This window comes from Carcharodon carcharias, unplaced genomic scaffold, assembly GCF_017639515.1.
Source record: "Carcharodon carcharias isolate sCarCar2 unplaced genomic scaffold, sCarCar2.pri scaffold_1071_ctg1, whole genome shotgun sequence".
Classification (NCBI taxonomy): domain Eukaryota; kingdom Metazoa; phylum Chordata; class Chondrichthyes; order Lamniformes; family Lamnidae; genus Carcharodon; species Carcharodon carcharias.
In genome coordinates this window covers 12,501-37,842 of record NW_024470939.1, presented here as the reverse complement: position 1 = coordinate 37,842, position 25,342 = coordinate 12,501, and the positions used below count along the sequence as shown (strand labels likewise).

The following is a 25,342-nucleotide window of genomic DNA, read 5'->3' as shown; positions in this document are numbered from 1 at the left end:
CGCTCTCTCACTCTCTCTCCCCCCGCTCTCTCACTCTCACTCTCTCTCCCCCCGCTTTCTCACTCTCACTCTCTCTCCCCCCGCTCTCTCACTCCCACTCTCTCTCCCCCCTGCTCGCTCGTGCTCTATCTTACCCCTCGCCACTCTTATCTTCGCAGGAGGCACCCAAGATGCCGAATGGCATGTATGATGGCACCATGTTGGTCCGGGCTGCTGGGAAACTGATGCTCCTGCAGAAGATGTTGAACAAGCTGAAGAACGATGGCCATCGAGTGCTGATCTTCTCCCAGGTCTGAACCCCATTGGTGCAGGGGGAGAAGGCCCTTTGGCCCCATCTCTGGCCTAGTGGAACGAGGGCCTAAACCAGCCAGAGAAGTTAAACCCCCTCAGCGTGGCAAGCCTGAGGCCTGTTGGCACTGGCTTTTGACAGAGTGCACAATGGGCCTGGTAGCAACTGTGAGGCCTGTTGACACAGGCGTTTGATGTAGTTGTGGGCGCTTTAGGCTTATAGGAACTGAGAGGCCTGTTGAATTAGGCTTTTGACGATGGTGAGGACACTTTAGGCCTCTAGCAACTGTGGGGCCTGTTGAAACAGGTTTTTGACAGAGTTGTGGGTGCTTTAGGCCTGCAGCAACTATGAGGCCTGTTGAATTAGGCTTTTGATGTAGGTGAGGGCCCACAATGAAATAGGCTTTTGATGCCCGGGTGGGTGCTTTAGGCCAAAGGCAACCTTGAGGCCTGGTGACAAAGGGCTTTTGACGTAGGTGAGGGCGCTTTAGGCCTACAGCAAGTGCTCGGCCTGTTGAATTAGGCTTTCGATTTGGGCAAGCGGGTGGGGGGGTGCGGGGAAGAGGCTTTAGGGCCTGTAGTAACCGTGCGGCCTGTCGCAAAAGGCTTTCGGCGTAGTCGAGGGCTCTCATTGGCCCTGTGGCAACTTCAAGGCCCGGTGTTGGCACAAGCTGGGCCTGAAGCCTGCCGAATTTCCGAATTTCCTGACGCTCTCCCCTTTCTCTTCTCTTTCCTGTGGCAGATGACAAAAATGCTGGACCTCCTGGAGGACTTTCTAGAGCACGAGGGCTACAAGTACGAGCGCATCGATGGTGGCATCACAGGCAACCTCCGACAGGAAGCGATTGACCGCTTCAATGGTGAGAGAGGCCCTGGGTAGAGGGAGGGGGAGGGCGGGGGGTGGTAGTTGGAGGGAACCTCCCCAGGGTGAGGGAGAGGAGCCTAACCCTCGTTGGGTGGGAGGCGAGTGTGGTTGCCATGTTTGACGTTGACCACCCTCTCTGTCTCTCTCTCTCTCTCTTCTCTTCCCTCTCTCTCCCTCCCTCAGCCCCCGGGGCCCAGCAGTTCTGCTTTCTCCTCTCAACCCGCGCCGGAGGCCTCGGCATCAACCTGGCCACAGCCGACACCGTCATCATCTACGACTCCGACTGGAACCCGCACAACGACATCCAGGTAGGCCGAGCGCCGGGGCCCTGTTGACCTTGTCGGGGGCTGGTCTCGCGCGGCGCGTGCGGGCAGAGAACAGGAAAAGGCCCAGGCTTCAAACGGGGCCTAGTTGGCCTCTGCTTGCTGGGTGTAGGTGGGCAAAAAAACAAGGAAAACGCCAGGCTTCAAACAAGGCCTAGTTGGCCAAGTTAGCCTAATCTCGCTCGGGGTATGGGCTTATGGCTTCAAGTGAGGCCTAGTTTCCTAATTTTGCTTGGTTGGTATGTGTGTATGTGTATGTATATACAGAACAGGAAAGCCCAGGCTTCAAGTGAGGCCTAGTTGGCTAATTTTGTTCGGTCGGTGTGTGTGAGAGGGTACAGGACAGGAAAGCCCAGGCTTCAAGTGAGGCCTAGTTGGCTAATTTCACTCGGTCCGTGTGTGTGTGTGTGTGTGTGTGTGTGTGTGTGTGTGTGTGTGAATATAGAACAGGAAAGCCCAGGCTTCAATTGAGGCCTAGTTGGCTAATTTCACTCGCTCCGTGTGTGTGTGTGTGGGGGGGTGTGAGGGGGGGGGTGGTGGTGTACAGGACAGGAAATCCCAGGCTTCAAATGAGGCCTAGTTGGCTAATTTCACTCGGTCCGTGTGTGAGAGTTTGGAACAGGAAAGCCCAGGCTTCAGTTGAGGCCTAGTTGGCTAATTTCACTCAGTCCGTGTGTGTGTGTGTGAATATAGAACAGGAAAGCCCAGGCTTCAATTGAGGCCTAGTTGGCTAATTTTGCTCGCTCCGTGTGGGGGGGGGGGGGGGGGGTTCCAGGACAGGAAAGTCCTGTCTTCAAGTGAGGCCTAGTTGGCTAATTTCGCTCAGTCCATGTGTGTGGAAAGCCCAGGCTTCAGTTGAGGCCTAGTTGGCTAATTTTGCTCGCTCCGTGTGTGGACGGGTACAGGACAGGAAATCCCAGGCTTCAAACGGGGCCTAAATTGGTCTAACCTCTTTGCCACCCCCCCCCCCCTCCACCCTCCCCCTCCCTAGGCCTTCAGCCGCGCCCACCGTATCGGGCAGAACCGCAAGGTGATGATCTACCGCTTCGTCACCCGGGCCTCGGTGGAGGAGCGCATCACCCAGGTGGCCAAGAAAAAGATGATGCTCACCCACCTGGTGGTCCGGCCGGGCTTAGGCTCCAAGTCGGGCTCCATGTCCAAGCAGGAGCTGGACGACATCCTCAAGTTCGGCACCGAGGAGCTCTTCAAGGACGAGATGGAGAGCCTGGCCCTCGGGCTGGCGCTGAAAGGTGAGAGGGCGCTCGACCGGGGGTTGGATGTGGGCCTCAGGACCTTCGGGGGTGGGGGGGGCGGGGAGGGGGGTTCAGGACACGGTCCCCCCGCTTCACTTAGCCGCTGGGCGGAGGTGTCCGGAGGCCGTGGGGGGCGGGCGGTTTTTGACGGCTGCCGCGCCGCCCCCCCCCGAGTTGAATAGCCGGCTGCTTTTGACGCCCGTTTTTTTTTCTCTCTCTCTCTCTCTCTCTCGCAGGGGACGCCAAGGAAGGGGAGGACATTAATGTGATTCACTACGACGATGAGGCCATCGACAAGCTGTTGGACAGGAACCAGGATGACACAGAGGACACCGACCTGCAGAACATGAACGAGTACCTCAGCTCCTTCAAAGTGGCCCAGTACATGGTGCGGGAGGAGGCCGAGGAGGTGAGCTTACCCCCTGACCCACCATCACCTTCCTCCCCCCCCACTTGCCCTCTCTCTCTCTCTCTCTCCCTCCCACTTGCCCTCTCTATCTCTCTCCCTCTCACTTGCCCTCTCTCTCTCTCCCTCCCACTTGCCCTCTCTCTCTCTCTCCCTCCCACTTGCCCTCTCTCTCACTCCCTCCCAATTGCCCTCTCTCTCTCTCCCTCCCACTTGCCCTCTTTCTCCCTCCCCCACTTGCCCTCTTTCTCTCTCCCCCACTTGCCCTCTTTCTCTCTCCCCCACTTGCCCTCTTTCTCTCTCCCCCACTTGCCCTCTTTCTCTCTCCCCCACTTGCCCTCTTTCACTCTCCCCCACTTGCCCTCTTTCTCTCTCCCCCACTTGCCCTCTTTCTCTCTCCCCCCACTTGCCCTCTTTCTCTCTCCCCCACTTGCCCTCTTTCTCTCTCCCCCACTTGCCCTCTTTCTCTCTCCCCCACTTGCCCTCTTTCTCTCTCCCCCACTTGCCCTCTTTCTCTCTCTCCCCCACTTGCCCTCTTTCTCTCTCCCCCACTTGCCCTCTTTCTCTCTCCCCCACTTGCCCTCTTTCTCTCTCCCCCACTTGCCCTCTTTCTCTCTCCCCCACTTGCCCTCTTTCTCTCTCCCCCACTTGCCCTCTTTCTCTCTCCCCCACTTGCCCTCTTTCTCTCTCCCCCACTTGCCCTCTTTCTCTCTCCCCCACTTGCCCTCTTTCTCTCTCCCCCACTTGCCCTCTTTCTCTCTCCCCCACTTGCCCTCTTTCTCTCTCCCCCACTTGCCCTCTTTCTCTCTCCCCCACTTGCCCTCTTTCTCTCTCCCCCACTTGCCCTCTTTCTCTCTCCCCCACTTGCCCTCTTTCTCTCTCCCCCACTTGCCCTCTTCTCTCTCCCCCATTTGCCCTCTTTCTCTCTCCCCCATTGCCCTCTTTCTCTCTCCCCCACTTGCCCTCTTTCTCTCTCCCCCACTTGCCCTCTTTCTCTCTCCCCCACTTGCCCTCTTTCTCTCTCCCCCACTTGCCCTCTTTCTCTCTCCCCCACTTGCCCTCTTTCTCTCTCCCCCACTTGCCCTCTTTCTCTCTCCCCCACTTGCCCTCTTCTCTCTCCCACACTTGCCCTCTTTCTCTCTCCCCCACTTGCCCTCTTTCTCTCCCTCCCCCACTTGCCCTCTCTCCCTCCCCCACTTGCCCTCTTTCTCTCCCCCTTGCCCTCTTTCTCTCTCCCCCACTTGCCCTCTTTCTCTCTCCCCCACTTGCCCTCTTTCTCTCCCCCACTTGCCCTCTCTCTCTCTCCCCCACTTGCTCTCTCTCTCTCTCTCCCCCACTTGCTCTCTCTCTCTCTCTCCCCCACTTGCCCTCTCTCTCTCTCCCCCTCTTGCCCTCTCTCTCTCTCTCTCTCCCCCACTTGCCCTCTCTCTCTCTCTCTCTCCCCCACTTGCCCTCTCTCTCTCTCCCCCACTTGCCCTCTCTCTCTCTCTCCCCCACTTGCCCTCTCTCTCTCTCCCCACTTGCCCTCTCTCTCTCTCCCCCACTTGCCCTCTCTCTCTCTCCCCCACTTGCCCTCTCTCTCTCTTCCCCACTTGCCCTCTCTCTCTCTCTCTCCCCCCCACTTGCCCTCTCTCTCTCTCTCTCCCCCTTGCCCTCTTTCTCTCTCTCCCCCACTTGCCCTCTCTCTCTCTCCCCCACTTGCCCTCTCTCTCTCTCCCCCACTTGCCCTCTCTCTCTCTCCCCCACTTGCCCTCTCTCTCTCTCTCTCTCTCCCCCACTTGCCCTCTCTCTCTCTCTCTCTCTCCCCCACTTGCCCTCTCTCTCTCTCTCTCTCCCCCACTTGCCCTCTTTCTCTCTCTCCCCCACTTGCCCTCTCTCTCTCTCTCCCCCACTTGCCCTCTCTCTCTCTCTCCCCCACTTGCCCTCTCTCTCTCTCCCCCACTTGCCCTCTCTCTCTCTCCCCCACTTGCCCTCTCTCTCTCTCCCCCACTTGCCCTCTCTCACTCCCCCACTTGCCCTCTCTCTCTCTCCGCCACTTGCCCTCTCTCTCTCTCCCCCACTTGCCCTCTCTCTCTCTCTCTCTCTCTCCCCCACTTGCCCTCTCTCTCTCTCTCTCCCCCACTTGCCCTCTTTCTCTCTCACCCCCACTTGCCCTCTTTCTCTCTCTCCCCCACTTGCCCTCTCTCTCTCTCTCCCCCACTTGCCCTCTTTCTCTCTCTCCCCCACTTGCCCTCTCTCTCCCCCACTTGCCCTCTCTCTCTCCCCACTTGCCCTCTCTCTCTCTCCCCCACTTTCCCTCTCTCTCTGTCCCCCACTTTCCCTCTCTCTCTCTCTCTCCCCCACTTGCCCTCTCTCTCTCTCTCCCCCACTTGCCCTCTCTCTCTCTCCTCCCCCACTTGCCCTCTCTCTCTCTCCCCCATTAACCTCTCTCTCTCTCTCTCCCCCACTTGCCCTCTTTCTCTCTCTCCCCCACTTGCCCTCTCTCTCTCCCCCACTTGCCCTCTTTCTCTCCCCCACTTGCCCTCTTTCTCTCCCCCACTTGCCCTCTTTCTCTCCCCCACTTGCCCTCTTTCTCTCCCCCACTTGCCCTCTTTCTCTCTCTCCACCACTTGCCCTCTTTCTCTCTCTCCCCCACTTGCCCTCTCTCTCTCTCTCCCCCACTTGCCCTCTCTCTCTCTCTCCCCCACTTGCCCTCTCTCTCTCTCTCCCCCACTTGCCCTCTTTCTCTCTTCTCCACTTGCCCTCTTTCTCTGTTCTCCACTTGCCCTCTTTCTCTCTCCCCCACTTGCCCTCTTTCTCTCTCCCCCACTTGCCCTCTCTCTCTCTCCCCCACTTGCCCTCTCTCTCTCTCTCCCCCACTTGCCCTCTCTCTCTCTCCCCCACTTGCCCTCTCTCTCTCTCCCCCACTTGCCCTCTCTCTCTCTCCCCCACTTGCCCTCTCTCTCTCTTCCCCACTTGCCCTCTCTCTCTCTCTCTCCCCCCCACTTGCCCTCTCTCTGTCTCTCTCTCCTTGCCCTCTTTCTCTCTCTCCCCCCCTTGCCCTCTCTCTCTCTCCCCCACTTGCCCTCTCTCTCTCTCCCCCACTTGCCCTCTCTCTCTCTCCCCCACTTGCCCTCTCTCTCTCTCTCTCTCTCCCCCACTTGCCCTCTCTCTCTCTCTCTCTCTCCCCCACTTGCCCTCTCTCTCTCTCTCTCCCCCACTTGCCCTCTTTCTCTCTCTCCCCCACTTGCCCTCTCTCTCTCTCTCCCCCACTTGCCCTCTCTCTCTCTCTCCCCCACTTGCCCTCTCTCTCTCTCCCCCACTTGCCCTCTCTCTCTCTCCCCCACTTGCCCTCTCTCTCTCTCCCCCACTTGCCCTCTCTCACTCCCCCACTTGCCCTCTCTCTCTCTCCGCCACTTGCCCTCTCTCTCTCTCCCCCACTTGCCCTCTCTCTCTCTCTCTCTCTCTCCCCCACTTGCCCTCTCTCTCTCTCTCTCCCCCACTTGCCCTCTTTCTCTCTCACCCCCACTTGCCCTCTTTCTCTCTCTCCCCCACTTGCCCTCTCTCTCTCTCTCCCCCACTTGCCCTCTTTCTCTCTCTCCCCCACTTGCCCTCTCTCTCCCCCACTTGCCCTCTCTCTCTCCCCACTTGCCCTCTCTCTCTCTCCCCCACTTTCCCTCTCTCTCTGTCCCCCACTTTCCCTCTCTCTCTCTCTCTCCCCCACTTGCCCTCTCTCTCTCTCTCCCCCACTTGCCCTCTCTCTCTCTCCTCCCCCACTTGCCCTCTCTCTCTCTCCCCCATTAACCTCTCTCTCTCTCTCTCCCCCACTTGCCCTCTTTCTCTCTCTCCCCCACTTGCCCTCTCTCTCTCCCCCACTTGCCCTCTTTCTCTCCCCCACTTGCCCTCTTTCTCTCCCCCACTTGCCCTCTTTCTCTCCCCCACTTGCCCTCTTTCTCTCCCCCACTTGCCCTCTTTCTCTCTCTCCACCACTTGCCCTCTTTCTCTCTCTCCCCCACTTGCCCTCTCTCTCTCTCTCCCCCACTTGCCCTCTCTCTCTCTCTCCCCCACTTGCCCTCTCTCTCTCTCTCCCCCACTTGCCCTCTTCTCTCTTCTCCACTTGCCCTCTTTCTCTGTTCTCCACTTGCCCTCTTTCTCTCTCCCCCACTTGCCCTCTTTCTCTCTCCCCCACTTGCCCTCTTTCTCTCTCTCCCCCACTTGCCCTCTCTCTCTCTCTCCCCCACTTGCCCTCTCTCTCTCTCTCCCCCACTTGCCCTCTTTCTCTCTCCCCCACTTGCCCTCTTTCTCTCTCCCCCACTTGCCCTCTTTCTCTCTCCCCCACTTGCCCTCTTTCTCTCTCCCCCACTTGCCCTCTTTCTCTCTCCCCCACTTGCCCTCTTTCTCTCTCCCCCACTTGCCCTCTTTCTCTCCCTCCCCCACTTGCCCTCTTTCTCTCCTCCCCCACTTGCCCCCTTTCTCTCCCCCTTGCCCTCTTTCTCTCTCCCCCACTTGCCCTCTTTCTCTCTCCCCCACTTGCCCTCTTTCTCTCTCCCCCACTTGCCCTCTCTCTCTCTCCCCCACTTGCCCTCTTTCTCTCTCTCCCCCACTTGCCCTCTCTCTCTCTCTCCCCCACTTGCCCTCTCTCTCTCTCTCTCTCCCCCACTTGCCCTCTCTCTCTCCCCACTTGCCCTCTCTCTCTCTCCCCCACTTGCCCTCTCTCTCTCTCTCTCTCCCCCACTTTCCCTCTCTCTCTCTCTCTCTCTCCCCCACTTGCCCTCTCTCTCTCTCTCCCCCACTTGCCCTCTCTCTCTCTCCTGCCCCACTTGCCCTCTCTCTCTCTCCTGCCCCACTTGCCCTCTCTCTCTCTCCCCCACTTACCCTCTCTCTCTCTCTCTCCCCCACTTGCCCTCTCTCTCTCTCCCCCACTTGCCCTCTCTCTCTCTCCCCCACTTGCCCTCTTTCTCTCTCTCCCCCACTTGCCCTCTTTCTCTCTCTCCCCCACTTGCCCTCTTTCTCTCTCTCCCCCACTTGCCCTCTTTCTCTCTCTCCCCCACTTGCCCTCTTTCTCTCTCTCCCCCACTTGCCCTCTTTCTCTCTCTCCCCCACTTGCCCTCTCTCTCTCTCTTCTCCACTTGCCCTCTTTCTCTCTCCCCCACTTGCCCTCTTTCTCTCTCCCCCACTTGCCCTCTTTCTCTCCCTCCCCCACTTGCCCTCTTTCTCTCCCTCCCCCACTTGCCCTCTTTCTCTCCCCCACTTGCCCTCTTTCTCTCCCCCACTTGCCCTCTTTCTCTCCCCCACTTGCCCTCTTTCTCTCCCCCACTTGCCCCCTTTCTCTCCCCCTTGCCCTCTTTCTCTCTCCCCCACTTGCCCTCTCTCTCTCTCCCCCACTTGCCCTCTTTCTCTCTCTCCACCACTTGCCCTCTTTCTCTCTCTCCCCCACTTGCCCTCTTTCTCTCTCTCCCCCACTTGCCCTCTCTCTCTCTCTCCCCCACTTGCCCTCTCTCTCTCTCTCCCCCACTTGCCCTCTCTCTCTCTCTCCCCCACTTGCCCTCTCTCTCTCCCCCACTTGCCCTCTCTCTCTCTCCCCCACTTGCCCTCTCTCTCTCCCCACTTGCCCTCTCTCTCTCTCCCCCACTTTCCCTCTCTCTCTCTCTCTCTCCCCCACTTTCCCTCTCTCTCTCTCTCTCTCTCTCCCCCACTTGCCCTCTCTCTCTCTCCACTTGCCCTCTCTCTCTCTCCCCCACTTTCCCTCTCTCTCTCTCTCTCTCCCCCACTTTCCCTCTCTCTCTCTCTCTCTCTCTCTCCCCCACTTGCCCTCTCTCTCTCTCCCCCACTTGCCCTCTCTCTCTCTCCCCCACTTTCCCTCTCTCTCTCTCCTCCCCCCACTTGCCCTCTCTCTCTCTCCCCCACTTACCCTCTCTCTCTCTCTCTCCCCCACTTGCCCTCTTTCTCTCTCCCCCACTTGCCCTCTTTCTCTCTCCCCCACTTGCCCTCTTTCTCTCTCTCCCCCACTTGCCCTCTTTCTCTCTCTCCCCCACTTGCCCTCTTTCTCTCTCTCCCCCACTTGCCCTCTTTCTCTCTCTCCCCCACTTGCCCTCTTTCTCTCTCTCCCCCACATGCCCTCTCTCTCTCTCTCCCCCACTTGCCCTCTTTCTCTCTTCTCCACTTGCCCTCTTTCTCTCTCCCCCACTTGCCCTCTTTCTCTCTCCCCCACTTGCCCTCTTTCTCTCTCCCCCACTTGCCCTCTTTCTCTCTCCGCCACTTGCCCTCTTTCTCTCCCTCCCCCACTTGCCCTCTTCTCTCCCCCACTTGCCCCCTTTCTCTCCCCCTTGCCCTCTTTCTCTCTCCCCCACTTGCCCTCTCTCTCTCTCCCCCACTTGCCCTCTCTCTCTCTCCCCCACTTGCCCTCTTTCTCTCTCTCCCCCACTTGCCCTCTTTCTCTCTCTCCCCCACTTGCCCTCTCTCTCTCTCTCCCCCACTTGCCCTCTCTCTCTCTCTCCCCCACTTGCCCTCTCTCTCTCTCTCCCCCACTTGCCCTCTCTCTCTCTCTCCCCCACTTGCCCTCTCTCTCTCTCTCCCCCACTTGCCCTCTCTCTCTCTCCCCCACTTGCCCTCTCTCTCTCTCCCCCACTTGCCCTCTCTCTCTCCCCACTTGCCCTCTCTCTCTCTCCCCCACTTTCCCTCTCTCTCTCTCTCTCTCCCCCACTTTCCCTCTCTCTCTCTCTCTCTCCCCCACTTGCCCTCTCTCTCTCTCCCCCACTTGCCCTCTCTCTCTCTCCTCCCCCACTTGCCCTCTCTCTCTCTCCCCCACTTGCCCTCTCTCTCTCTCCCCCACTTACCCTCTCTCTCTCCCCCACTTGCCCTCTTTCTCTCTCTCCCCCACTTGCCCTCTTTCTCTCCCCCACTTGCCCTCTTTCTCTCTCTCCCCCACTTGCCCTCTTTCTCTCTCTCCCCCACTTGCCCTCTTTCTCTCTCTCCCACACTTGCCCTCTTTCTCTCTCTCCCACACTTGCCCTCTTTCTCTCTCTCCCCCACTTGCCCTCTTTCTCTCTCTCCCCCACTTGCCCTCTTTCTCTCTCCCCCACTTGCCCTCTTTCTCTCTCCCCCACTTGCCCTCTTTCTCTCTCCCCCACTTGCCCTCTTTCTCTCTCCCCCACTTGCCCTCTTTCTCTCTCCCCCACTTGCCCTCTTTCTCTCCCTCCCCCACTTGCCCCCTTTCTCTCCCCCTTGCCCTCTTTCTCTCTCCCCCACTTGCCCTCTTTCTCTCTCCCCCACTTGCCCTCTTTCTCTCTCCCCCACTTGCCCTCTCTCTCTCTCCCCCACTTGCCCTCTCTCTCTCTCCCCCACTTGCCCTCTTTCTCTCTCTCCCCCACTTGCCCTCTCTCTCTCTTTCCCCCACTTGCCCTCTCTCTCTCTCTCCCCCACTTGCCCTCTCTCTCTCTCCCCCACTTGCCCTCTCTCTCTCCCCACTTGCCCTCTCTCTCTCTCCCCCACTTGCCCTCTCTCTCTCTCTCTCTCCCCCACTTTCCCTCTCTCTCTCTCTCTCTCTCCCCCACTTGCCCTCTCTCTCTCTCTCCCCCACTTGCCCTCTCTCTCTCTCTCCTCCCCCACTTGCCCTCTCTCTCTCTCCCCCACTTACTCTCTCTCTCTCTCTCTCCCCCACTTGCCCTCTTTCTCTCTCTCCCCCACTTGCCCTCTTTCTCTCTCTCCCCCACTTGCCCTCTTTCTCTCTCTCCCCACTTGCCCTCTTTCTCTCCCCCACTTGCCCTCTTCTCTCTCTCCCCCACTTGCCCTCTTTCTCTCTCTCCCCCACTTGCCCTCTTTCTCTCCCCCACTTGCCCTCTTTCTCTCTCTTCCCCACTTGCCCTCTCTCTCTCTCTCCCCCACTTGCCCTCTCTCTCTCTCTCTCCCCCACTTGCCCTCTTTCTCTCTTCTCCACTTGCACTCTTTCTCTCTCCCCCACTTGCCCTCTTTCTCTCTCCCCCACTTGCCCTCTTTCTCTCTCCCCCACTTGCCCTCTTTCTCTCTCCCCCACTTGCCCTCTTTCTCTCTCCCCCACTTGCCCTCTTTCTCTCTCCCCCACTTGCCCTCTTTCTCTCTCCCCCACTTGCCCTCTTTCTCTCTCCCCCACTTGCCCTCTTTCTCTCCCTCCCCCACTTGCCCTCTTTCTCTCCCCCACTTGCCCCCTTTCTCTCCCCCTTGCCCTCTTTCTCTCTCCCCCACTTGCCCTCTTTCTCTCTCTCTCCCCTCTTGCCCTCTCTCTCTCTCTCCCCCACTTGCCCTCTTTCTCTCTCTCCCCCACTTGCCCTCTTTCTCTCTCCCCCACTTGCCCTCTTTCTCTCTCTCCCCCACTTGCCCTCTTTCTCTCTCTCCCCCACTTGCCCTCTTTCTCTCTCTCCCCCACTTGCCCTCTTTCTCTCTCTCCCCCACTTGCCCTCTTTCTCTCTCTCCCCCACTTGCCCTCTTTCTCTCTCTCCCCCACTTGCCCTCTCTCTCTCTCTCCCCCACTTGCCCTCTTTCTCTCTTCTCCACTTGCCCTCTTTCTCTCTCCCCCACTTGCCCTCTTTCTCTCTCCCCCACTTGCCCTCTTTCTCTCTCCCCCACTTGCCCTCTTTCTCTCTCCCCCACTTGCCCTCTTTCTCTCTCCGCCACTTGCCCTCTTTCTCTCCCTCCCCCACTTGCCCTCTTTCTCTCCCCCACTTGCCCCCTTTCTCTCCCCCTTGCCCTCTTTCTCTCTCCCCCACTTGCCCTCTCTCTCTCTCCCCCACTTGCCCTCTCTCTCTCTCCCCCACTTGCCCTCTCTCTCTCTCCCCCACTTGCCCTCTTTCTCTCTCTCCCCCACTTGCCCTCTCTCTCTCTCTCCCCCACTTGCCCTCTCTCTCTCTCTCCCCCACTTGCCCTCTCTCTCTCTCTCCCCCACTTGCCCTCTCTCTCTCTCCCCCACTTGCCCTCTCTCTCTCTCCCCCACTTGCCCTCTCTCTCTCCCCACTTGCCCTCTCTCTCTCTCCCCCACTTTCCCTCTCTCTCTCTCTCTCTCCCCCACTTTCCCTCTCTCTCTCTCTCTCTCTCTCCCCCACTTGCCCTCTCTCTCTCTCCCCCACTTTCCCTCTCTCTCTCTCCTCCCCCACTTGCCCTCTCTCTCTCTCCCCCACTTGCCCTCTCTCTCTCTCCCCCACTTACCCTCTCTCTCTCCCCCACTTGCCCTCTTTCTCTCTCTCCCCCACTTGCCCTCTTTCTCTCCCCCACTTGCCCTCTTTCTCTCTCTCCCCCACTTGCCCTCTTTCTCTCCCCCACTTGCCCTCTTTCTCTCCCCCACTTGCCCTCTTTCTCTCCCCCACTTGCCCTCTTTCTCTCTCTCCCCCACTTGCCCTCTTTCTCTCTCTCTCCCACACTTGCCCTCTTTCTCTCTCTCCCCCACTTGCCCTCTTTCTCTCTCCCCCACTTGCCCTCTTTCTCTCTCCCCCACTTGCCCTCTTTCTCTCTCCCCACTTGCCCTCTTTCTCTCTCCCCCACTTGCCCTCTTTCTCTCTCCCCCACTTGCCCTCTTTCTCTCTCCCCCACTTGCCCTCTTTCTCTCTCCCCCACTTGCCCTCTTTCTCTCTCCCCCACTTGCCCTCTTTCTCTCTCCCCCACTTGCCCTCTTTCTCTCTCCCCCACTTGCCCTCTTTCTCTCTCCCCCCACTTGCCCTCTTTCTCTCTCCCCCACTTGCCCTCTTTCTCTCTCCCCCACTTGCCCTCTTTCTCTCTCCCCCACTTGCCCTCTTTCTCTCTCCCCCACTTGCCCTCTTTCTCTCTCCCCCACTTGCCCTCTTTCTCTCTCCCCCACTTGCCCTCTTTCTCTCTCCCCCACTTGCCCTCTTTCTCTCTCCCCCACTTGCCCTCTTTCTCTCTCCCCCACTTGCCCTCTTTCTCTCTCCCCCACTTGCCCTCTTTCTCTCTCCCCCACTTGCCCTCTTTCTCTCTCCCCCACTTGCCCTCTTTCTCTCCCTCCCCCACTTGCCCCCTTTCTCTCCCCCTTGCCCTCTCTCTCTCTCCCCCACTTGCCCTCTCTCTCTCTCCCCCACTTGCCCTCTCTCTCTCTCCCCCACTTGCCCTCTTTCTCTCTCTCCCCCACTTGCCCTCTTTCTCTCTCTCCCCCACTTGCCCTCTCTCTCTCTCTCCCCCACTTGCCCTCTCTCTCTCTCTCCCCCACTTGCCCTCTCTCTCTCTCTCCCCCACTTGCCCTCTCTCTCTCCCCACTTGCCCTCTCTCTCTCTCCCCCACTTGCCCTCTCTCTCTCTCTCTCTCCCCCACTTTCCCTCTCTCTCTCTCTCTCTCTCCCCCACTTGCCCTCTCTCTCTCTCTCCCCCACTTGCCCTCTCTCTCTCTCTCCCCCACTTGCCCTCTCTCTCTCTCTCCTCCCCCACTTGCCCTCTCTCTCTCTCCCCCACTTACCCTCTCTCTCTCTCTCTCCCCCATTTGCCCTCTTTCTCTCTCTCCCCCACTTGCCCTCTTTCTCTCCCCCACTTGCCCTCTCTCTCTCTCTCTCTCCCCCACTTTCCCTCTCTCTCTCTCTCTCTCTCTCCCCCACTTGCCCTCTCTCTCTCTCTCCCCCACTTGCCCTCTCTCTCTCTCTCCTCCCCCACTTGCCCTCTCTCTCTCTCCCCCACTTACCCTCTCTCTCTCTCTCTCCCCACTTGCCCTCTTTCTCTCTCTCCCCCACTTGCCCTCTTTCTCTCCCCCACTTGCCCTCTTTCTCTCCCCCACTTGCCCTCTTTCTCTCTCTCCCCCACTTGCCCTCTTTCTCTCTCTCCCACTTGCCCTCTCTCTCTCTCCCCCACTTGCCCTCTTTCTCTCTCTCCCCCACTTGCCCTCTTTCTCTCTCTCCCCCACTTGCCCTCTCTCTCTCTCTCTCCCCCACTTGCCCTCTCTCTCTCTCTCTCCCCCACTTGCCCTCTTTCTCTCTTTTCCACTTGCACTCTTTCTCTCTCCCCCACTTGCCCTCTTTCTCTCTCCCCCACTTGCCCTCTTTCTCTCTCCCCCACTTGCCCTCTTTCTCTCTCCCCCACTTGCCCTCTTTCTCTCCCTCCCCCACTTGCCCTCTTTCTCTCTCCCCCACTTGCCCTCTTTCTCTCTCCCCCACTTGCCCTCTTTCTCTCTCCCCCACTTGCCCTCTTTCTCTCTCCGCCACTTGCCCTCTTTCTCTCCCTCCCCCACTTGCCCTCTTTCTCTCTCCCCCACTTGCCCTCTCTCTCTCTCCCCCACTTGCCCTCTCTCTCTCTCCCCCACTTGCCCTCTTTCTCTCTCTCCCCCACTTGCCCTCTTTCTCTCTCTCCCCCACTTGCCCTCTTTCTCTCTCTCCCCCACTTGCCCTCTCTCTCTCTCTCCCCACTTGCCCTCTCTCTCTCTCTCCCCCACTTGCCCTCTCTCTCTCTCTCCCCCACTTGCCCTCTCTCTCTTCTCTCCCCCACGTTGCCCTCTCTCTCGCTCCCCCAGTCCGCCCTCTCTCTCGCTCCCCCACTTGCCCTCTCTCTCGCTCCCCCACTTGCCCTCTCTCTCTCACCCACTTGCCCTCTCTCTCTCTCCCCCACTTTCCCTCTCTCTCTCTCTCTCTCTCTCTCCCCACTTGCCTCTCTCTCTCTCCCCCACTTTCCCTCTCTCTCTCTCCTCCCCCACTTGCCCTCTCTCTCTCTCCCCCACTTTCCCTCTCTCTCTCTCCTCCCCCACTTGCCCTCTCTCACTCTCCCCCACTGCCTCTCTCTCTCCCCCACTTTCCCTCTCTCTCTCTCCTCCCCCACTTGCCCTCTCTCTCTCTCCCCCACTTGCCCTCTTTCTCTCCCCCACTTGCCCTCTTTCTCTCCCCACTTGCCCTCTTTCTCTCTCCCCCACTTGCCCTCTTCTCTCCCCACTTGCCCTCTTTCTCTCCCCCACTTGCCCTCTTTCTCTCTCTCCCCCACTTGCCCTCTTTCTCTCTCTCTCCCACACTTGCCCTCTTTCTCTCTCTCTCCCCACTTGCCCTCTTTCTCTCTCCCCCACTTGCCCTCTTTCTCTCTCCCCCCACTTGCCCTCTTTCTCTCTCCCCACTTGCCCTCTTTCTCTCTCCCCCACTTGCCCTCTTTCTCTCTCCCCCACTTGCCCTCTTTCTCTCTCCCCACTTGCCCTCTTTCTCTCTCCCCCACTTGCCCTCTTTCTCTCTCCCCCACTTGCCCTCTTTCTCTCTCCCCCACTTGCCCTCTTTCTCTCTCCCCCACTTGCCCTCTTTCTCTCTCCCCCACTTGCCCTCTTTCTCTCTCCCCCACTTGCCCTCTTTCTCTCTCCCCCACTTGCCCTCTTTCTCTCTCCCCCACTTGCCCTCTTTCTCTCTCCCCCACTTGCCCTCTTTCTCTCTCCCCCCACTTGCCCCTTTCTCTCTCCCCCACTTGCCCTCTTTCTCTCTCCCCCACTTGCCTCTTCTCTCTCCCCCACTTGCCCTCTTTCTCTCTCCCCCACTTGCCCTCTTTCTCTCTCCCCCACTGCCTCTTTCTCTCTCCCCCACTTGCCTCTTCTCTCTCCCCCACTTGCCCTCTTTCTCTCCCTCCCCCACTTGCCCCCTTTTCTCTCCCCCTTGCCCTCTCTCTCTCTCCCCCACTTGCCCTCTCTCTCTCTCCCCCACTTGCCCTCTCTCTCTCTCCCCCACTTGCCCCTCTTTCTCTCTCTCCCCCACTTGCCCTCTTTCTCTCTCTCCCCCACTTGCCCTCTCTCTCTCTCTCCCCCACTTGCCCTCTCTCTCTCTCTCCCCCACTTGCCCTCTCTCTCTCTCTCCCCCACTTGCCCCTCTCTCTCCCCACTTGCCCTCTCTCTCTCTCCCCCACTTGCCCTCTCTCTCTCTCTCTCTCCCCCACTTTCCCTCTCTCTCTCTCTCTCTCTCTCCCCCACTTGCCCTCTCTCTCTCTCTCCCCCACTTGCCCTCTCTCTCTCTCTCCCCCACTTGCCCTCTCTCTCTCTCTCCTCCCCCACTTGCCCTCTCTCTCTCTCCCCCACTTACCCTCTCTCTCTCTCTCTCTCCCCCATTTGCCCTCTTTCTCTCTCTCCCCCACTTGCCCTCTTTCTCTCCCCCACTTGCCCTCTCTCTCTCTCTCTCTCCCCACTTTCCCTCTCTCTCTCTCTCTCCCCCACTTGCCCTCTCTCTCTCTCTCCCCACTTGCCCTCTCTCTCTCTCTCCTCCCCCACTTGCCCTCTCTCTCTCTCCCCCACTTACCCTCTCTCTCTCTCTCTCCCCCACTTGCCCTCTTTCTCTCTCTCCCCCACTTGCCCTCTTTCTCTCCCCCACTTGCCCTCTTTCTCTCCCCCACTTGCCCTCTTTCTCTCTCTCCCCCACTTGCCCTCTTTCTCTCTCTCCCCACTTGCCCTCTCTCTCTCTCCCCCACTTGCCTCTTTCTCTCTCTCCCCCACTTGTCCCTCTTTCTCTCTCTCCCCCACTTGCCCTCTCTCTCTCTCTCTCCCCCACTTGCCCTCTCTCTCTCTCTCTCCCCCACTTGCCCTCTCTTCTCTCTTTTCCACTTGCACTCTTTCTCTCTCCCCCACTTGCCCTCTTTCTCTCTCCCCCACTTGCCCTCTTTCTCCTCTCCCCCACTTGCCCTCTTTCTCTCTCCCCCACTTGCCCTCTTTCTCTTCCCTCCCCCACTTGCCCTCTTTCTCTCCCCACTTGCCCTCTTCTTTCTCTCTCCCCCACTTGCCCTCTTTCTCTCGCCGAGCCACTTGCCCTCTTTCTCTCCCTCCCCCACTTGCCCTCTTTCTCTCTCCCCACTTGCCCTCTCTCTCTCTCCCCACTTGCCCCTCTCTCTCTCTCCCCCACTTGCCCTCTTTCTCTCTCTCCCCCACTTGCCCTCTTTCTCTCTCTCCCCCACTTGCCCTCTCTCTCTCTCTCCCCCACTTGGCCCTCTCTCTCTCTCTCCCCCACTTGCCCTCTCTCTCTCTCTCCCCCACTTGCCCTCTCTCTCTCTCTCCCCCACTTGCCCTCTCTCTCTCTCTCCCCCACTTGCCCTCTCTCTCTCTCCCCCACTTGCCCTCTCTCTCTCTCCCCCACTTGCCCTCTCTCTCTCCCCACTTGCCCTCTCTCTCTCTCCCCCACTTTCCCTCTCTCTCTCTCTCTCTCTCTCCCCCACTTGCCCTCTCTCTCTCTCCCCCACTTTCCCTCTCTCTCTCTCCTCCCCCACTTGCCCTCTCTCTCTCTCCCCCACTTTCCCTCTCTCTCTCTCCTCCCCCACTTGCCCTCTCTCTCTCTCCCCCACTTGCCCTCTCTCTCCCCCACTTTCCCTCTCTCTCTCTCCTCCCCCACTTGCCCTCTCTCTCTCTCCCCCACTTACCCTCTCTCTCTCCCCCACTTGCCCTCTTTCTCTCTCTCCCCCACTTGCCCTCTTTCTCTCCCCCACTTGCCCTCTTTCTCTCTCTCCCCCACTTGCCCTCTTTCTCTCCCCCACTTGCCCTCTTTCTCTCTCTCCCCCACTTGCCCTCTTTCTCTCTCCCCCACTTGCCCTCTTTCTCTCTCCCCCACTTGCCCTCTTTCTCTCTCCCCCACTTGCCCTCTTTCTCTCTCCCCCACTTGCCCTCTTTCTCTCTCCCCCACTTGCCCTCTTTCTCTCTCCCCCACTTGCCCTCTTTCTCTCTCCGCCACTTGCCCTCTTTCTCTCTCCCCCACTTGCCCTCTTTCTCTCTCCCCCACTTGCCCTCTTTCTCTCTCCCCCACTTGCCCTCTTTCTCTCTCTCCCCCACTTGCCCTCTCTCTCTCTCCCCCACTTGCCCTCTCTCTCTCCCCACTTGCCCTCTCTCTCTCTCCCCCACTTGCCCTCTCTCTCTCTCTCTCTCCCCCACTTTCCCTCTCTCTCTCTCTCTCTCTCCCCCACTTGCCTCTCTCTCTCTCTCCCCCACTTGCCCTCTCTCTCTCTCTCCTCCCCCACTTGCCCTCTCTCTCTCTCCCCCACTTGCCCTCTTTCTCTCTCCCCCACTTGCCCTCTTTCTCTCCCTCCCCCACTTGCCCCCTTTCTCTCCCCCTTGCCCTCTTTCTCTCTCCCCCACTTGCCCTCTCTCTCTCTCCCCCACTTGCCCTCTCTCTCTCTCCCCCACTTGCCCTCTCTCTCTCTCCCCCACTTGCCCTCTTTCTCTCTCTCCCCCACTTGCCCTCTCTCTCTCTCCCCCACTTGCCCTCTCTCTCTCTCTCCCCCACTTGCCCTCTCTCTCTCTCCCCCACTTGCCCTCTCTCTCTCCCCCACTTGCCCTCTCTCTCTCTCCCCCACTTGCCCCCTTTCTCTCTCCCTCACTTGCCATCTTTCTCTCCCCCACTTGCCCCCTTTCTCTCCCCCTTGCCCTCTTTCTCTCCCCCCTTGCCCTCTTTCTCTCCCCCTTGCCCTCTTTCTCTCCCCCCTTGCCCTCTTTCTCTCCCCCCTTGCCCTCTTTCTCTCCCCCCTTGCCCTCTTTCTCTCACCCCTTGCCCTCTTTCTCTCCCCCCTTGCCCTCTTTCTCTCCCCCCTTGCCCTCTCTCTCTCCCCCTGCCCTCTCTCTCGCCCCCTGCCCTCTCTCTCTCCCCCTGCCCTCTCTCTCGCCCCCTGCCCTCTCTCTCTCCCCCTGCCCTCTCTCTCCCCCCCTGCCCTCTCTCTCCCCCCTTGCCCTCTCTCTCCCCCCTTGCCCTCTCTCTCACCCCTTGCTCTCTCTCCCCCCCCAACTTGCCCCCTCACTCTCCTCCCCCAACTTGCCCCCTCGCTCTCCTCCCCCAACTTGCCCCCTCGCTCTCCTCCCCCAACTTGCCCCCTCGCTCTCCTCCCCCAACTTGCCCCTCGCTCTCCTCCCCCAACTTGCCCCCTCGCTCTCCTCCCCAACTTGCCCCCTCGCTCTCCTCCCCCAACTTGCCCCCTCGCTCTCCTCCCCCAACTTGCCCCCTCGCTCTCCTCCCCCAACTTGCCCCCTCGCTCTCCTCCCCCAACTTGCCCCCTCGCTCTCCTCCCCCAACTTGCCCCCTCGCTCTCCTCCCCCAACTTGACCCCTCTGCCCCCCAACTTGACCCCTCTGCCCCCCAACTTGACCCCTCTGCCCCCCCAACTTGACCCCTCTGCCCCCCCAACTTGACCCCTCTCTGCCCCCCCAACTTGTCCCCTCTCTGCCCCCCCAACTTGTCCCCTCTCTGCCCCCCCAACTTGTCCCCTCTTTGCCCCCCCAACTTGCCCCCTCTCTGCCCCCCCCAACTTGCCCCCTCAACTTGACCCCTCTCTGCCCCCCCAACTTGCCCCCTCTCTGCCCCCCCAACTCGCCCCCTCTCTGCCCCCCCAACTCGCCCCCTCTCTGCCCCCCCAACTCGCCCCCTCTCTGCCCCCCCAACTCGCCCCCTCTCTGCCCCCCCAACTCGCCCCCTCTCTGCCCCCCCAACTCGCCCCCTCTCTGCCCCCCCAACTCGCCCCCTCTCTGCCCCCCCCAACTTGCCCCCTCTCTGCCCCCCCAACTTGCCCCCTCTCTGCCCCCCAACTTGACCCCTCTCTGCCCCCCCAACTCGCCCCCTCTCTGCCCCCAACTTGCCCCTCTCTGCCCCCCAACTTGCCCCCTCTCTGCCCCCCCAACTTGCCCCCTCTCTGCCCCCCCAACTTGCCCCCTCTCTGCCCCCCCAACTTGCCCCCTCTCTGCCCCCCCAACTTGCCCCCTCTCTGCCCCCCCAACTTGCCCCCTCTCTGCCCCCCCAACTTGCCCCTCTCTGCCCCCCCAACTTGCCCCCTCTCTGCCCCCCCAACTTGCCCCCTCTCTGCCCCCCCCCCAACTTGCCCCCTCTCTGCCCCCCCCACAACTTGCCCCCCTCGCTCTCCCCCCCACAACTTGGCCCCTCTCTCCCCACCCCCCCCCCCACCCCACTTGCCCTCTCTCCTCCAGCGTTCGGGTGCCTCTGCGCTGCCACGCGCTGCCGATCAGCCAGGCTCTGACCCCCCCCCCCCCCCCCCCCCCCCCCCCCCGCCTCCGTCTCCTTTGGCAGGAAGAGCAGACGGTGGAGCGGGAGATCATTAAGCAGGAGGAGAGCGTGGACCCCGATTACTGGGAGAAACTCCTCAGGCACCACTACGAGCAGCAGCAGGAGGATCTGGCCCGGCACCTAGGCAAAGGGAAGAGGATCCGGAAACAGGTCAACTATAACGACGCCTCGCAGGAGGATCGAGGTAACTGGGGGCCTCGGGGGGGGGGGGGGGGAGGCGGGCGGGACGGAATTGGGGGAGGGGTGGGGGGAGGGTGCGATGTGGAGGCTCGGGGTGCCACTTAACCCCAGCGAGAGAGACCCGGGCTTCAGCTACTCCCAGCGAGGGAGGCCCAGGCTTCAGCTACTCCCAGCGAGCGAGGCCCAGGCTTCAGCTACTCCCAGCGAGGGAGGCCCAGGCTTCAGCTACTCCCAGCGAGGGAAGCCCAGGCTTCAGCTACTCCCAGCGAGGGAGGCCCAGGCTTCAGCTACTCCCAGCGAGCGAGGCCCAGGCTTCAGCAACTCCCAGCGAGAGAGGCCCAGGCTTCAGCTACCCCCAGGGAGAGAGGCCCAGGCTTCAGCTACTCCCAGCGAGGGAGGCCCGGACTTCAGCTACTCCCAGCGAGGGAGGCCCAGGCTTCAGCTACTCCCAGCGAGGGAGGCCCAGGCTTCAGCTACTCCCAGCGAGCGAGGCCCAGGCTTCAGCTACTCCCAGCGAGGGAGGCCCAGGCTTCAGCTAACCCCAGCGAGGGAGGCCCAGGCTTCAGCTACTCCCAGCGAGGGAGGCCCGAACTTCAGCTACTCCCAGCGAGGGAGGCCCAGGCTTCAGCTACTCCCAGCGAGGGAGGCCCAGGCTTCAGCTACTCCCAGCGAGGGAGGCCCAGGCTTCAGCTACTCCCAGCGAGGGAGGCCCAGGCTTCAGCTACTCCCAGCGAGGGAGGCCCAGGCTTCAGCTACTCCCAGCGAGGGAGGCCCAGGCTTCAGCTACTCCCAGCGAGGGAGGCCCAGGCTTCAGCTACCCCCAGCGAGGGAGGCCCAGGCTTCAGCTACTCCCAGCGAGGGAGGCCCAGGCTTCAGCTACTCCCAGCGAGAGAGTCCCAGGCTTCAGCTACCCCCATGGAGAGAGGCCCAGGCTTCAGCTACTCCCAGCGAGGGAGGCCCGGACTTCCCCCACTCCCAGCGAGGGAGGCCCGGGCTTCAGCTACGCCTAGCGAGAGAGGCCTAGTTTTCATCCCGCAGGCCTACTCTCAGCAGGAGAGGCCTGGGCTTCGTCCCCCAGGCCTACTCCCAGTGAGAGAGGCCTAGGCTTCACCTACTCCCAGTGCGAGAGCCCTAGGCTTCATCCCCCAGGCCTACTCCCAGCAAGAGAGGCCTAGGCTTCGTCACCCAGGCCTACTCCCAGCAAGAGAGGCCTAGGCTTCGTCACCCAGGCCTACTCCCAGCAAGAGAGGCCTAGGCTTCGTCACCCAGGCCTACTCCCAGCGAGAGAGGCCTAGGCTTCGTCACCCAGGCCTACTCCCAGTGAGAGAGGCTTAGGCTTTGTCCCCCAGCGAGAGAGGCCGAGGCTTCGCCTACTCCCAGCAAGAGAAGCCTAGGCTTCGTTCCCCCCAGGCCTACTCCTAGTGAGAGAGGCCTAGGCTTTGTCCCCCAGGCCTACTCCCAATGAGAGAGGCCGAGGCTTTACCTGCACCTAGTGAGATAAGACTAGCCTTCACCTACTGCCGGCCGGGGAGGCCCTGGCCCCGCCCACTGCCGGCCGGGGAGGCCCTGGCCCCGCCCACTGCCGGCCGGGGAGGCCCTGGCCCCGCCCACTGCCGGCCGGGGAGGCCCTGGCCCCGCCCACTGCCGGCCGGGGAGGCCCTGGCCCCGCCCACTGCCGGCCGGGGAGGCCCTGGCCCCGCCCACTGCCGGCCGGGGAGGCCCTGGCCCCCGCCCACTGCCGGCCGGGAGGCCCTGGCCCCGCCCACTGCCGGCCGGGGAGGCCCTGGCCCCGCCCACTGCCGGCCGGGGAGGCCCTGGCCCCGCCCACTGCCGGCCGGGGAGGCCCTGGCCCCGCCCACTGCCGGCCGGGGAGGCCCTGGCCCCGCCCACTGCCGGCCGGGGAGGCCCTGGCCCCGCCCACTGCCGGCCGGGGAGGCCCTGGCCCCGCCCACTGCCGGCCGGGGAGGCCCTGGCCCCGCCCACTGCCGGCCGGGGAGGCCCTGGCCCCGCCCACTGCCGGCCGGGGAGGCCCTGGCCCCGCCCTCCAGGCCTATTCCCAGCCAGTGAGGCCTAGGCCTTCATCCCTCAGCCTATTTCCAGCGAGAGAGGCCTCGGCCTTCATCCCTCAGCCTATTTCCAGCGAGAGAGGCCTCGGCCTTCATCCCTCAGCCTATTTCCAGCGAGAGAGGCCTCGGCCTTCATCCCTCAGCCTATTTCCAGCGAGAGAGGCCTCGGCCTTCATCCCTCAGCCTATTTCCAGCGAGAGAGGCCTCGGCCTTCATCCCTCAGCCTATTTCCAGCGAGAGAGGCCTAGGCCTTCATCCCTCAGCCTATTTCCAGCGAGAGAGGCCTCGGCCTTCATCCCTCAGCCTATTTCCAGCGAGAGAGGCCTAGGCCTTCATCCCTCAGCCTATTTCCAGCGAGAGAGGCCTAATCTTCACCCCCCCAGCCTACTTCTAGTGCGAGGGGCCTAGGCCTCTTCCCTAGGTCCTACGTAGGCAGTGGCCCAGGGTTCTTGGCTTCTGGGGCCTAGAGGGTCAGGCGAAAGGCTGAGCCTTGTGGCCTGAGCCAAGCTGGCTGCCAGAGTGAATCCCAGTCGGGCTCCATGCTATACAAGTGGGCCTGGAGGAACCGGGGGTCACTGATGTCAAGGGCCCAGGCTGACTTAGGCTCCCACCCTTGCAGGAATCGGCGGGGATGTCGGTGAGGGGTTGGGGGGGGAGGGGTGGTGCGAAGGGTCAGTGGGCACGTTCAGGGGCATGGGTAAAGGGTCGAGTGGGGGAGGAGGGGGGTCAGGGTTCATGGGGGCAGCTGAATGGATCACGGGTCAGGGCTGGGAGACTAGTCGGGGTTACGGGGGTGGGGAGGGGAGGGGGAAGCGGGAATAGGTCAAGGGTCGGGGTGGTAGGGCGGGGTCAGGGTTCCAGGCGGGGTGGGTTGGTTGGGAATTTTTGGGGAATAGGTCAAGGGGCAGGGGCAGCCAGGTCAGAGGTTTCAGGGGGCGGCGGGAATGGGTCGAGGGTCAGAGGTGGGGGAGGATGGGTCAGGGGTCATGAGGACGGGTCAGGGGTCGGTGTCGGGGTCGGGGGTGGGGGGGGGCTGGGGGGGAGTCAATGTCGGGGTGATGGGTCAGGAGTCGATGTGGGGGAAGGACAGGTTGGGGTATGAAGAATGGGTCAAAGGTCAGGGGCGGGGAGGGCAAGGGTCAAGATGTGGCCAGGGGTGACGTTGCTAACCGCCATGTTTGTTTGTGTGTGTGTGTGTGTCTTTTTTTGGGGCTATTTCTTGACCAATAGACTGGCAGGATGACCAGTCAGACAACCAATCGGATTATTCAGTGGCCTCTGAGGAAGGAGATGAGGATTTCGACGAGAGGACAGAAGGTGAGAAAGGAGGGAGGGGGCTCGGGGACGAGCGAGGGAGGGAGGGGCGAGGCTCGGGGATGAGGGCAAGCGAGGGGGAGGGAAGGAGGGGTGGGGGCGAGCGGTGAGGAGTTGAGTTGAGTTGAGGGAGGGGTTTGGGTTGAGGGAGGGGTTTGGGTTGAGTCAACCTCTCCCTCTCCCCCTCCACCCCTCCATCAACCCACTCTCTCCCCCCTCAACCTCTCCCTCTCCCCCTCAACCTCTCCCTCAACCCTCCCTCTCCCCCTCAACCTCTCCCTCAATCCTCCCTCTCCCCCTCAACCTCTCCCTCAACCCTCCCTCAACCCTCTCTTGCTCAACCATCCCCCTCTCTCCCTCAACCCTCTCTCTCTCCCTCAACCCCTCCATCAACCTCTCCCCCTCAACCTCTCCCTCTCCCCTCAACCTCTCCCTCTCCCCTCAACCTCTCCCTCTCCCCCTCAACCTCTCCCTCTCCCCCTCAACCTCTCCTTCTCCCCCTCAACCTCTCCCTCAACCCTCTCTCTCTCCCTCTCCCCCTCAACCCTCTCTCTCTCTCTCCCCCTCAACCCTCTCTCTCTCTCCCTCAACCCTCCCTCTCCCCCTCAACCTCTCCCTCAACCTCTCCCTCTCCCCCTCAACCTCTCCCTCTCCCCCTCAACTTCTCCTTCTCCCCCTCAACCTCTCCCCTCAACCCTCTCTCTCTCCCTCTCCCCTCAACCCCTCCCTCAACCTCTCCCTCTCCCCCTCAACCTCTCCCTCTGCCCCTCAACCTCTCCCTCACCATCTCCCTCTCCCCCTCAACCTCCCCCTCAACCTCTCCCTCTCCCCTCAACCTCTCCCTCTCCCCCTCAACCTCTCCCTCTCCCCCTCTCTCTCTCCCTCAACCCTCTCTCTCTCCCTCAACCCTCCCTCTCCCCCTCAACCTCTCCCTCAATCCTCCCTCTCCCCCTCAACCTCTCCTTCTCCCCCTCAACCTCTCCTTCTCCCCCTCAACCTCTCCTTCTCCCCCTCAACCTCTCCTTCTCCCCCTCAATCTCTCCCTCAACCCTCTCTCTCCCTCAACCCTCCCTCTCCCCCTCAACCTCTCCCTCAATCCTCCCTCTCTCCCTCAACCCTCTCTTGCTCAACCCTCTCTTGCTCAACCCTCTCTTGCTCAACCCTCTCTTGCTCAACCCTCTCTTGCTCAACCCTCTCTTGCTCAACCATCCCCCTCTCTCCCTCAACCAACCCTCTCTCTCCCCCTCAACCAACCCTCTATCTCCCCCTCAACCAACCCTCTCTCTCCCCCTCAACCAACCCTCTCTCTCCCCCTCAACCAACCCTCTCTCTCCCCCTCACCAACCCTCTCTCTCCCCCTCAACCAACCCTCTCTCTCCCCCTCAACCAACCCTCCCTCTCTCCCTCAACCAACCCTCTCTCTCCCCCTCAACCAACCCTCTCTCTCCCCCTCAACCAACCCTCTCTCTCCCCCTCAACCAACCCTCTCTCTCCCCCTCAACCAACCCTCTCTCTCCCCCTCAACCAACCCTCTCTCTCCCCCTCAACCAACCCTCTCTCTCCCCCTCAACCAACCCTCTCTCTCCCCTCAACCAACCCTCTCTCTCCCCCTCAACCAACCCTCTCTCTCCCCCTCAACCAACCCTCTCTCTCCCCCTCAACCAACCCTCTCTCTCCCCCTCAACCAACCCTCTCTCTCCCCCTCAAC

The 25,342-nt window shown here is 61.1% G+C and overlaps 1 protein-coding gene across 1 annotated transcript in view; it reads left to right on the top strand.

Moving 5' to 3' along the window:
- Positions 1-137: 137 nt before the first annotated feature.
- Positions 138-25,342, top strand: part of LOC121275143 (chromodomain-helicase-DNA-binding protein 4-like) — a gene marked incomplete at its 3' end in the record, with an annotated part of 36,727 nt that continues 11,522 nt past the window's right edge. Inside the window, exons 1-7 of the mRNA XM_041182561.1 lie at positions 138-290; positions 1,031-1,148; positions 1,337-1,461; positions 2,468-2,726; positions 2,966-3,138; positions 20,078-20,258; positions 23,551-23,637. Of these exons, the coding sequence (XP_041038495.1) occupies positions 171-290; positions 1,031-1,148; positions 1,337-1,461; positions 2,468-2,726; positions 2,966-3,138; positions 20,078-20,258; positions 23,551-23,637 (1,063 nt within the window). The remainder of the gene's footprint in view (positions 291-1,030; positions 1,149-1,336; positions 1,462-2,467; positions 2,727-2,965; positions 3,139-20,077; positions 20,259-23,550; positions 23,638-25,342) is intronic.